General features: G+C 41.0%; 1 protein-coding gene across 1 annotated transcript in view; it reads left to right on the top strand.

Annotated features, from left to right (window-relative positions):
• Positions 1-3,440: 3,440 nt before the first annotated feature.
• hip1rb (huntingtin interacting protein 1 related b) overlaps positions 3,441-13,858 on the top strand; it is a 157,676-nt gene continuing 147,258 nt past the window's right edge. The window contains exon 1 of the mRNA XM_078554119.1: positions 3,441-3,568. Coding sequence (XP_078410245.1) covers positions 3,476-3,568 — 93 coding nt within the window. The 5' untranslated portion in view covers positions 3,441-3,475. The remainder of the gene's footprint in view (positions 3,569-13,858) is intronic.

Here is a 13,858-nt window from a genome sequence, read left to right as displayed (position 1 = left end):
CAACAGCTCTGTCTTTCCCAGTCAGGCAGTGCCACGTATTTACTGGCATTGTCTATCTCCAGTGCCATCGCGTTTTAATGTGCTTGGCTCCAAATGTGTGGGGGATACATGCTATTTGAAAGTTGAAGGCCTTACCAGATGGGAAACCAATCTTCTGCAGTTGTGATCAGTGGATTGCGATCATGAAATGGTAACTTAACTGATCTTACCCAGCCCGGACAATGATTTCTAAGGCCTATTATAATGACCTGGGTAATGCCATGGATTTAATCAGCTAACTCAAAACAACCTGGGTAAATCTCGTTCTTTAGGATTTTTGTGACTGAGTGCAACATCATTCTTCACTCCCTAGGTCAATCTTTCCTGTACCAGGAACTTCAACTAGTTTTCACGTCATTTACAAAGAAAGAAGTTATATTTGATAATTTATAGGTTTGTTTGTACTCTTGCACATTTTTCTTGATTCTGCTATTGTGCTGTCTGAAATCAGTAAAATCATAAATTTTCAATCTTTATTCTTTGTGGCGAAAGCACAGGGCCTTCCCTTCCTTTCAGAAGGTTGCCTTGTCAAGCAGAAGCCCTGAAGATTGATGTGAGAATTGGAAAGGATTACATGGATTTTAAAGAGTTACTGCAAGCAAAATTATTAGAGACAGCATTTTTTTTTGCAGTGTTGAGACTACAAAGATGTGCTCCCATTCAATTGTAAGTTCATCCACCTCCTAACCTCAGCTCATCTCCTGCTGGAACCCTCACCCATGCCTTTGTTACCTCTAGACATGACTATTCCAATGCACTCCTGACTGGCCTCCCACATTCTACCCTGTGTAAACTCGAGGTCATCCAAAGGTTCCCTTTCTGTTTCTTTAAAACACACTGTGCACCCTATCACCCCTGTGCTTGTTGATCTACATTGGCTCCAAGTGAAGCAACACCTCAATTTTTAAAATCTCATTGTTGTTTTAAAATCCACCATGGCCTTGCCCCTTCACCATCTCCTTCAGCCTCACAACCCTCTGAGATATCTGCGCTCATCTAATGCTGGCCTCTTGAGTACCCTCGATTTTAGTTGCTCCATGATTGGTGGCTATGCCCTCAGATGCCTAGACCCTAAGCCCTGGAATTCTCTCCCTAAACCTCTCCAAATTTCTAACTCTCTTTCCTCCTTTAAGATGCTTCTTAAAACCTATCTCTTTGACTAAGCTATGGCCATTTGCCTGAATATGGTCTTATGCCACTTTGTCTAATTTTGCTTTATAATGAACCTCTGAGCACCTTAGGATGTTTTATTATGTCAAAGGTGCTATATAAATATAAATTGTTGTTGACACTGTCTCAGACGTATCAGGTGCTTGGTGTGATTTTATTCGTTTAGTAGGTTGTGTGTTACACTACCTGATTTGGAGGGAGGCTGGATGATCTAATTTATATCTATGCCAAACTAGTAAAACATTCCATTTTAAAAATTGTATCATCCATAGGCATGGGAATACATTATCGGTTTTATTATTGCTATTGAGGCAACCTGAAATCTTCAAATGCAGGGGTGAATTCATTTTTATAATCCTTTCTATATAATAAATTCACATATTAAATTTCCAGCAATGTTAGCAGTTAGGTGCTTACTATCTGGGAGACAATCATTGATTGTCATTAAAAACCCATCATGTTCACTAATGTCTTTTGGGGAAGGAAATCTGCCATCCTTACCTGGTCTGGCCTACATGTGACTTCAGATCTACAGTAATGTGGTTGACTCTTAACTGCCCTCTGAAATGGCCTAGCAAACCAATCAGCTCAAGGGGCAATTAGGGATGGGCAACAAATGCTGGCCTTGCCAGAGACATGCCATGAAAGAATAAAAAAATGAATGGATATTTAGGCTTTTTGATATTGATTTTAGAGATACAGGTACTAAAATTGTGGAAACCTTAAGTATAAACAGTGAGTTGTAATAAAAGTCAATAGGTTTGATTTAAAACCTTCTCTTGAGATTTGAACTGAAGCTGACTTTTTAAAAAATCCCTTTAACTTGTCAATGTTTCTCATTTTCTCTTCTGAAGACAATGACTCCTTATTGAAGCACAATTTCCTTTGCCACTGGCTTCTTCCAGTACCTTGCCTAGCTGGTCATTATTCATCATGGTCATTATTTTGGTGAAATCTCATCGATCTGTAATATTAACTCTGTTTCTATCTCCACAGATCCTGCCAGAGCTGGCGTTTCTTCTAACATTTCCAGCATCTGCAGTATTTTGTTTTTTGTATTGGTAACTATCCAAAACCCGCGACGTCTAGCAACCAGGACAAGGGCAGCAGATATTTGGGAACACCACCACCTGCAAGTTCCTGTCCAAGTCACTCACCATCCTGACTTGGAAATATATCGCCGTTCCTTCACTGTCGCTGGGTCAAAATCCTGGAACTCCCTCCCTAACAGCACTGTGGGTGTACCTACACCACATGGACTGCAGCGGTTCAAGAAAGCAGCTCACCACCACCTTCTCAAGGGCAATTAATACTGGCCTAGCCACATCCCATGAACGAATGAAAAAATCGTGTCTGAGATCCAACAATGAGCATTTGCGTGCTATTTGGTGCATGGGGCATCACAGCAAAATGTTATTTTTAGAATAACACCCTTGGCCTTCATGGCAACAGATGTTGAGGGGTCACATTTTCACTTCACTTTGTGACTGGTTCGGTAAAATGGCCTATGTCCTCATCATACCTAAGGCCTGCACCACAGCACACTGACAGCAGTTGGCACCCCTACACAGTGGCAGCAAGCAGACGCTACTTCACCCGCTCACAACATTGGGTGCTGAAGAACATTTTAACCCATCCACTTCCCTCTACGGATGAGACGAGTGTATACAAAGCCGATCGGGCTACCTTGTTTGCCGCTGGTTGGGAGACCAAACTGCAAAGACCCAAACACAACAGTTGCTCTACACGGTTCCCTCATTGATTAATAGGGGGTGGGAGGGGGGGGAATCAAACAGAAATGGGCGATTGTTCAAAAGTTGCTCTTTAACATTTAATCATACGAAGGGTATGGTTGAATGTATTTTTTTTAGAAGCAACTGCGGCCCCCCCGATGTTTGCATCCCGTTGTGTGTGTGTGTGTGTGTGTGGGTGCGTTGTTTAAAAGCCGGCTGCCCTGTGCCACTCTGCAGCAGCAGCAGGAGGAGGAGGCTGGGTGTACTTGGCAGAGCTGGGCTGGCAGTCAGCCTTTCCCAGCATGCATGTAGGCATCTACTGCCGCTGCTGCTGCTGCTGCTGCCAGTGAGTTGTTGCTGAGTCCGGACACGCGCTCGGAATCGGGACCAGGAGCAGGATCGCGATCGGGATTGGAGCACAGGGGAGCTGCCCATTCATTCAGGATCAGCGCGGCGGCCGCTCCAGCGGATCGCGCGAGGAGCTCATCCCCACCCCCCACCTCCCCCTACCTCCACCGTCTGGACAGCTCAGAATGAACACGATCAGACAGGTACCAGCCAAGGTGCTGCACCGCCGCTCTGTGCACAGTTTGGAGGCAGAGAGAGAGCAGTTTGACAGGCAGCAGGTAAAAAATACAAGACACCTTTCTGCTATCGACACCCAGCATTCACTGCATTTGTGTTGTTTCATGTATTTTTTTAAAAAAAAAAAATCCTTTTCATTATTTTACTCTCTTTAAACCCTCCTCCCCCTCTCCCCTCTTTTTTTTTTGTTTTTGCTTTGATAGTTTAAAGTTGGGTTAACCAGGGCGCTTTGCAGGAAGTCCGGGATCTTCTTAACAACCCAGGTAGCGACTGATTTCATTTTCTTCTGAGGTGGATTGTGTGTGTGTTTTGGCTCCAAACGCTGTGAAATTCGAGCTGTCCAAACAGTGTTTCCTGATCGGAAATGAGAGCAATCGGTTAAAAGTCACACGAAGCTGCGACTGAACCAGATTTCCGCGACCTGTTTATTCTGACCGGTTTCCATAAACCTTCGAACATGGCGAGAGAGCCTCTCCTCCACCCCCCCCCCAAATCTCTCTGTATTTACACTTTTTTTTATCAGCTGCAAATATTGACCTGTACGAAGTTCCCAGAATGGTTCTTTTTTTTTGGAGGGGCCTGGATTCGAGTCACCTTTGAATGAAGGTGAAAGCAGCTGCTCTCAAGGTCTTGTCCATTTTCCTCTCTGTAACATGGCCAGGGCGAGCGAGTGGGAAGGATTCACTGGAAATGCTGCCCTTTCCCTCTATCTCCACAGCCTCATGGGCCTTCACTTATTTTATGTAACATGTCGCTTAATTGGGACGGAATTCAGTCCAGCAATGAGCAATTTTCGGAGAACATCTCCAATTTGCCGACCGACGTTGTGACCAGGCACCCTATTTATTTAAAATATTAACCCAGCTTTGTCCACCCTTACCTGTAAAAGTGGCATATCCAATGTTAGCATGTGTCTGCATAGTAAGAGTAAACATTAACAGCCGGTGCACGAGGCATGCTGCTGATATATTTTAAAATGGGGACAGGAATGATAGCCAAAAAAACTTGGACTGACAAATTGAAAATGTTACTTGGGCTTGGACTTGGCATTGGTTTAATATTCGAGCTGTAAAGAACACTCAGTATGAGGAGGTTTAAAGGAACATTCTAAAATATTACAACGGACTCTTAAATGTCAAGGGCAAATCTATTCCATGTAAATAGCTTGTTAGAAGGAATCTGGGAAAACATGTTGAACAAGCTGCTGTAACAATCTGAATTCCTACTATGCCCGCCCATGTTGTATTCAAAATAAAATCACCAGAAATGAAGACATGGCCCCTTTCCACATGTCTGCTCACACATGACCCCTGACCTCTAGTGTGTTGGTTCTTGCCAACTTTCTCCACTTTTCTATGTACCCCCTTTCCTGAAGCTGTTGAGATACAGATCTGTAGGTACCTACAGCAATGACTTGCTCAACAGCCTATTTTTTACATCGGAGCCTAGACTTAGTAGCTGTTCAACTGTGGACAGCATAGCTGAGCCAGAGATGTTCTCAAACAATGTCTGTAGCTGCACATTTCCCAGCAGAGTCACTGGATATCAGGAGGAGGTCCTGGATGTCCTCCAGGCACTGATGTCATTGCGCTGTCCAAACTGAGGATCTGTCAGGCTGAAGAGCCAAAAGAGATAGGTAGCACAGATTGGGAATCAAAGTTGGTATCAGTATAACTTAATGCTACATCAAGGCCTATGGTGTCCAATCTTTGTGATTTATCATATTTGAATTTAATGGATTTGTAGGTTTGGAAAGGACTGTGCTGTTGCCTAATTGGTGGATACACCCAAAATCTCTTAGTATCTGTAAGTTGAGATACATACAGGCTAATGGCACATTAGTTTAAACTTTTATATGTGGCTTTTCAGGCTCCAGAACACAAAAGAAGCCCATGAAGATTAAAAACATAACACTTGTGCATTAGACCATCAGGGAAGCTCTAGTTTGTTGTACTAAGGCACAAAATAAGATCACAAGGAATGACTAAGAAATATATCTCTTATTATGACATCCAGTATTATATAAACAATGTATATGATGATGCAGGAGAACATGCATTACCTTTTATAGTGTCTATTTTCTCCAGTAGCCTGGAGGGGAATGGTGCAAAGGCCCGTTTTAATGGCTGGGACTTGACTCTGATCATTGGTGTGGTAATATAGAATGAAAACCATGATTTGTCACATCACCTGCTATCATTTCCCTGTTATTTTCTCCATGTATTAACCTCAGATTCGACATTTGAATCTGTTCAATACTGATAATTTTAGTCCTCAAACAAGTGAAAGTGAAGCCATTCTTAAGCAATTGTTCCTTTTGTGTTCTCCAATGTTAGTTCTTGCACAACAGATAAGCAATATTAACAAATTCTATTGTTTATGGTGTGTGTACTATGATTTTATAAGCAACAAAAACAATAGATTTTAACATTGCAGGGAACAGACTATACCAAATTTGGTGCTGAGTAACAAACTAGAATTAGTTAACAATGTGACCGTAAGGAAACATCCACCTAGAAGTGACCATAATATAATTGAATTTAATATTGGGTTTGAGAGGGAGAGTCACAAAACCAAAGGTTCAAATTTAAGTAAGGCAGATTTTGATGGCATGACAAATAAATTGACCCCTGCAGTAAACTGGGCTGAACTGTTAATAGATGAACCCATATAGACAACCAATGGGAAATGTTCAGAAAAATATTTGATATGATACAAAACCAATACATATCCTTAAAAGTGTGTAGTTATACAGCCATAGTCAACAAATAAGATAAGATACACAAGCTAAAAGACCTACGCACATACAAGTAAAAATGGAAATCCAGCAGACAGCTATAAAAGGCAAGGTAGGGATAGATACAAAGAAAGCAATAGGCAGGATAAAAAGGGTGTATGAAGAAATTGGCAAGGGATATTGAAGCTGACAGCAAAGGCTTTTATACATACATTAGGTGGAAGAATGTAGTAAAGAGAAATGTGTGCCCATTAAAGGCAGATGCAAGTGAGACAGTAACCGATAATAAGAAAATGGCAGACTTGTTAAATGATCACTTTTTATCCATTTTCACAGTGGAGGAAGAAAACAAAATACCAGAGGTACAAGGAAACCTAAAAATAATTCAGGGTGGGTGACTATTGGACTTATTATAAGTAAGAAAATGGTAATGAAGAAAATAATGGGACTTAAGATAGATTTAGCACCTGATGTCTTTCACTCCAGAATATTAAAAATATATAGTTGAGGAAATTGCAGGTTCATTAGTCGTAATCTTCCAAACTTCTCTAGATTCAGGATTTGTGTCTCAGCATTGGAACATTGCAAATGTCATTCGAACATTATTTAAGAGTGGGTGAGATAAACCAGCTAACTACAGACCTGTCAGCTTAAGATCAATCGTGGGGAAGTTACTCGTCTGTGTCATCGGACACGAGTGGCAAAGCACTTCAGCAAGTATTATCTGCACAAAGAGTCAGCACTGATTTGTGAAGGTGACACTCATGTCTGAATAATGTAATTTTTTTTCCTAAGGAGGTGGCTGGGGAGTGCTTAAGGATGTTGTCTAAATAGACTTTTTGAAGGCATTTGTTGATGCTCCACACAAAATATTATTAGGAAATATTATGTGTGAAATTGGAGAAACCTTGTGGCATGAGTTGGTAATTGACTGAGAGACGGGGACAGAGAGTAGGGGGAAAATGTTTGTCCTCGGATTGATGGGATGTGACAGGTGGTGTTCCCCATGGCTGTGTAGTTTAGCCTCAGTCTTTTACCCATTGATGTTAATTACTTGGATGAAGGAATATAGAATTCTACATGCGAATTTACAGATGACACAAAGAAGACCAAGACGTGTGGATGGGAACAGGAAATTACAAAGGAACGTTACAGACTAAGTAAGTGGGTTATACAATGGCAGATGGAGTTCAATGTCAGGAAGTCTGAAGTTATCCACTTCGGATTTCAGAAAGAAAAGTGGGTACCTTTTCTTAACGGTGAGAGACCAGGAGATGTGGAGGCACAAAGCGACTTAGTGGTCCACATCCACAGATTATTCGAAGCTATGCTCGGGTACAAAATCTCATCAACATAGCTACTGAAATGTTAGCGTTCATCTTGGGGATTAAAATTCAAAAATGAGGTTGTTCAGCTTTAGGCACTGTAAGTCAGGAAAATATGTTGACCATGGAGGGGGTACAAAGCAGATTCATCAGAATGATACCAGGGCTTAAAGAGTTAAATTATGAAGACAAGTAGCATAATTTTGGCTTATATTCTGTTGGGTTTAGAAGGTTGAGGGATGGTCCAGTCAAGGTATTTAAAATGCTGAAAGGATTCAATAGGGTAGATACAGAAAAAATTCTTTCCTTTGGTGTGGGAATACAGAAGAAGGGTGTATTATCTTAAAAGTGGAGTTAGGCCATTTAGGAGGGAAATTAGGAAGCATTTTTTTTCGCATGAAGGATATTGGAAATCTGGACCTGTCTCAGTGATTGTGGATGTGGGTCAGTTGAAATTTGAAAGAATGAGATCAACAGATTTTTTGTTGTCAAGCGATACAGAACAAACACAGGTAAATGGAGTTGAAGTACAGATCAGCTGTGATTTAATTGAATGTGGAATTGGCTCAAGTGGTTGAATGGGCTTCTCCAGTTGCTATATATCTATCACCCCTCTCAAATAAGTAGAAGATTTTTAAATTTGTTTTCATATAATGTGTTGTAATGCTCTTCCCAGTAATCCTCAGTATTATCCAATCTAGGTGTAGGTGGTACTTTTCAGGACCAACCTTGCCATCATGCCCTTTCCTTGATTACAGTGTACATACACTCCAGGGTTAGCCTCACCCTTGTTTTCTACATTCTTGAAATAAATTAGGCTTGTGAGTATCGGCAAGAACAAAGGATCCGAATCCTACGGACTATGCAACCCAACCCTTGTAAACTGTTCTTTGCTCATGGTATCTGATGAAATAATTATTTAATGGTATGCAATGTAGACTAACAATCTTATCTCCAGTTAAGGACATTAATATTCTATCAAAAGTTTAACTACACAAAGAAAATCATATTCTTTCTTTCTGGGTCTACTGTGAGGCTGAAATGATGTCATCCAGCTCTTAAGACATCAAGATTATTTGTGGGTAACAGTGTGGTATAATAAACCTTTCTGCTGATGAAACTCATGAGTGGGTTATGATTTGCTTGTATAAATGGAAATGTTTATCATTTCTCCACAAGACATTATCCGGTTGTAACAATTGTATATTTTCACTTGATTAGAAATTAGTTTTCATGACTGCTTTCTCTAGTCCGAGGGAAATCGGTTGAAACCTCTTTACCCTGATGGAAAAACCTAATTTTCATAACATCTGGGTGGGGAAATGCCAGGACAGTCTTGTTATTACCACAAAGCATCTGCAAAATTTTTGGACTAAGAGTATCAGTTTAAATCCTTTATTTGAGCTGAAAATGTACAGTGGAAAAACACTGTGCAGTGTGTTACTGGAGCAAGAGATTGGAACAATGTCCATACTCTGTGAGAGAAAAGACTGAACATTTTATCAATGCCCTCAGTAGTATATTAATATAAATATATCACATTTCTTGCCTCGTTCAGATGGTTGGCTTCTATGTGGTTAAGTCAGAAGTAAAAATGTATCAAGTAATTAGTCAAAAGGGATATAGGGATTCATTTGTTTGGTTGGGACAGAGGAACACTAACTGCTGTACATTATCAGTATTATAAAAAGAATATGCTGTGGTTAGATCATCCATAAAGTTGCCTGCTCAGCTTCTATTATTTGTTTATGAATTGCTGTTTGAAAGACCAAAACATCCTTTATTAATAGGAAATGATGTACATAGAGGCCATGTTTAGATGTACAGGTATTTCTATGAATGCGTAAATGCATTATGGTGGCATCATATGAGACATTTATCAAAATGCATGGTTGCCCATGATTTATTCTCTCTAACATTTGTAATAGATTTTCAGTTTAGGTTGATTTGTATATTATTTGAAGTTGTTTAGTGTGCAACATTGCACACTAATAGTGTAAATTAGTGTAAATGCAAGCCTAACCATTTCTGCTTTTGTGAATCGTCCAACATGCCTGTGGCTCTCACTCCATCATTTATCCCAGCTGAGCACTCAGGGCTGAGTCTAGTGTGGGGCAGTTTCAGCATTCACTTGACACTGAGGTGCTTTTTTTTTGCCCCTGGTCTGGTCTCTTGTCATACTGCATTCTTGTACTTCAGGAGCATTGCTGATCCAAGTTTCTGCTTCCCTCTCCGAACTGATGTTGAAACCCTAATTGTGACTTTATCGCTTCAAAAGTGTTTTTTCTGAAATGTTTTTCTTTGTCAGAATTGGTACTTCCACCTATTCTTAACAAACTTCTGCGAATCCAGACTTGATGCCCTGAGTTCTCTTCCACAACAGTGTTCTGCACACTCCTCCCTGTGACTCAGCAAATCAGCCTCTAAATCTTTCAGTTTGCTCACCCCACTTCACCCTATCTGAGCAATTTTCTCCAAACAGATCCCCTACTCTTCTGCTTCAGCAATGAAGGATGATCTTTTAATCACTTATCTCTGTTTCCAGAAATATTGCACCTTCCTCAAACTGCTTTACCTTTTCCCCCTTGCATTAAATGTCTCTCACAAAGATCTCTTCAACTTTGTCTCTTGGTGTGTCCTCCTCCTCCCCAAATTCCTCCACTGTCACTGGGTCGAAATCCTGGAACTCCCTCCCTAACAGCACTGTGGGTGTACGTAAAGCACATGGGCTGCAGTGGTTCAAGAAGGCAGCTCACCACTACCTTCCCAAGAGCAATAAATGCTGTCCTAAACAGCAACACCCACATCTTGTAAATGAATAAAAAAATTACTTGCTTTACTACTCATTGCCTGCCTCCCTGTGAAGTGGTTTTGAAGTGTTCTTTTACAATGGGGGGTGCTGTGTAAATGTAACTGTTATGGGAAATAAGATGATTATGTCCACAGTTACTTGTTTTTCCTTTTTTCTTCTTATTGTGGGACATTAAGGTCAATTCTGCTGACCATACTTTTGATCAAGCAGAGATCAGCCAATGTTGCACTATTGATAGTACAAAATAATGCCCCCTTTGCTATATAAATGGATTGTAAAATCCAAATTTACTTTACGGTTTACTAACATGATTTTTGGTTTACAACATGCACCATTTCACTTTAGGAAATGGGCTTGAATCTCAAGTGCGTGTTAGACATTCATGTTGTTACAGTAATGGGCGTATCGTGTGTGAAATTCAGTAGAACCATGTTGGATCTCAGCTGTTTGTGTAGCACACCTTTGCTAATTGTGGACAACAATGTGGTAGAAGTTATTAAGTTGTGCCATTTGCTTTTCAAAGAACTGCTTTTTGTCGGCTATAAGTCTGCAGAGGTTCCTGGAACAATGAATCAACCTAGATGCAAATAATTAATGTTGCTGTTTGACAAATCCTAATATGTAGACAATGAAATGGTTTATAGTTCTATAGTGGGTGGATGACATTTCATTCTTTAATATCCTGTGAGAAATGCGTAGAAAGTGAAAGTAGAGTTGGAAGGTGATAATTTTATGCTGATGTTATCTTTGCCATGTAATTATTTGAGGTTTAGAACAGTAATTCTGAAGCATAACTAAAAATACTTGCACACTCTTTATTGATAAGCATGCTGTTTGGCTATTTTTTAAGACTTTGCACTCCAATTTTTATACTAAATCTCTCCTCCCCCTTTACTGAACATGTTGATTCCTCGTTGCAGTGCAGTTCTGTGGGTGCAATGTGCCTTCAGTTTTTCACCTGAGTAACCTTTCTTTGTGTGAAGTGACAAGATGAGTGTCGGACTGTATTTCCTTGATGGATATCATAGCTTGAGCCTGATCCTATGCTCACCCAGACCGTTTCATTTCTTTAATTTTTTTGCCTCTTCCCCCTCTAATCCAGACATTATTGAGATCAACATTGGGGACCCCATGATTGCTCTGGCAGGGATCAGTTAATTCAGCACTCACTATTTTGGATTTCGTTGATCTGAAAAAAAACCCCAAAAACTCTAGAGAAACTCAGAAGGCCAGGCAGCATCGGCCAAGAAAACATAGAAAGACAGTTGATAATTCAGATATAAATCCTTCCTTAGAACTGAATGGCTCAGCTACTCCCTGTCCTAACCAGTACTACAGTTCTTTCTATTATGCATTTTTCCCTGTGTTTGAAATATGTTTGTTGCAAGCTGAGCTAATTTAGGATTAAAGTGGTTATATTAGAATAATTGCCACTGGTGCAGCAATAGCCCAAGTTTAAGGTAATGTGCTTCAGAAGTACAACAACTTGTATTTACATAGTACCTTTTTAATGCAATGAAACGTCCCAAGGCGCTTCACAGAAGCATTATAATGCAAAGTATGACGATGAGCCACATAAGGAGAAAATAGGTCAGATGATCACATGCTTGGGCAAAGACAAATACTTTAAGGAATGTCTTAAAGGAGGAAAGAGAGGTGGAGAAGAGTGGAGAGGTGTAGGGAGGGTATTCCAGAGCTTGAGGCCTAGGCAACTGAAGGTATGACCTACAATGGTGAAGCGATTGTGATGGGGCTGCACGAGAGGCCAGAATTGGAGGAGCGCAGATCCTCAGAGGGTTGAGAGAATGGAGAAGATTACAGAGATAGGGAGGGACAAGGGCATAGAGGGATTTGAGAACAAGGATGAGCATTTTAAAATCAAGATATTGCTTCACCGGGAGCCAATGTAGATCAACGAGCACAGGGGTGATAAGGGAATGGAACTTGCTGCAAGTTAAGACACGGGCAGCAGAGTTTTGGATGACTTTAAGTTTATGGAGGGTAGAATGTGAGAGACCAGCTGGGAGTGCATTGGAATAGTCAAGTCTAGGGTAACAAAGGCATGGATGAGGGTTTCAGAAGCAGTTGAGATGAGACGGGGTGAAGTCGGGCAATGCAACGCAGGTGGAAGTGGGCGGTGTTGGTGATGGCGCAAATATGAGGTTGGAAGCTCATCCCAGGATCAGATGTGACACGGAGGATGAGAACAGACTGTCTGAATCTCAGGCTGTTGTTTGGGAGAGGGATAGAGTCAGTAGTTAAGGAATAGAGTTTGGAGTGGGGACTGAAAACAATGGCTTCAGTCTTCCCAATAATTAATTGGAGGAAATTTCACACCTAGTATTGTATATCAGATAATTTAGCAACAGTGGAGGAATTGAGAGAGGTGGTGGTGAGGTAAGCTGGGTGTTGTCTTTGTATATGTGAAAACTAATGCTGTGCCTTCAGAAGATGTCACCGTGGGGCAGCATGTAGATGAGAAATGGGAGGGAACCAAGGATAGACCTTGAGGGATGCCAGGGGTAACAATGCAGCAGCAGGAAGAGAAGCCATTGCAAGTGATTCTCTGGCTGTAATTAGATAGGTGGAAATGGAACCACATGAGAGTGATCGGACCCAGCTGGATGACCTGGAGAAGCATTGGAGCAGGATGATGTGGTCAATCATATTAAAGGCTGCAGACAAGTTGAGAAGGATGAGTAGGGAAAGTTTACCTTTGTTGGCCACATAGGATGTCATTTGTGAGAGAACAGTTAATAATGCATATAGTATCTTAGGCTTTATTAACAGGGGCATTGAGTACAAGAGTAAGGAAGTCATTTTGAACTTGTATAAGACACTAGTTAGGCCTCATCTGGAATACTGCATCCAGTTCTGGGCACCAAACTTCGGGAAGGGTGTGAAGGCATTGGAGAGAGTACAGAGGAGATTCACAAGAATGGGTCCAGCGATAAAGCACTGTAGCGATGAGGATAGATTGGAGAGGTTGGGACTGTTTTCCTTAGAGAAAAGAAGGCTGAGGGTAGACTTGATAGAGGTATTCAAGATTCTGAGGGGTATAGACAGGGTAAATAGTGAGAAACTGTTCCCACTCAAGAGAACATCAAGAACTAGAAGGCACAGATTCAAAATAATTGGCAAATGGAGTAAAAGTGATGTGAGAAAAAAAATTTTCACCCAGAGGGTGGTTGGAGTTTGGAACAAACTTCCTGAGAGGGTGGTGGAGGCAGGTTTGATCGAGGTATTCAAAAGGGAATTGGATTGCTACCTGAAAAGAAAGAATGTGCAAGGTTATGGAGATAAGGCAGGGGAGTGGGACTAGGTGGAATGTTCTTTCAGAGAGCCAGTGCTAACTCGATGGGCTGAATGGCCTTCTTCTGCACTAAAGATACTGTGATACTGTGATGGAGTTCTGGAAAAGGTGGAGTTCTGGAAAAGGTGGAATTGATTTGGGAAG

Source organism: Cetorhinus maximus, chromosome 12, assembly GCF_964194155.1.
Source record: "Cetorhinus maximus chromosome 12, sCetMax3.hap1.1, whole genome shotgun sequence".
NCBI classification, from domain to species: domain Eukaryota; kingdom Metazoa; phylum Chordata; class Chondrichthyes; order Lamniformes; family Cetorhinidae; genus Cetorhinus; species Cetorhinus maximus.
The sequence above is the reverse complement of the archived record's forward strand: the minus strand, read 5'-3'. Positions and strand labels throughout refer to the sequence as shown.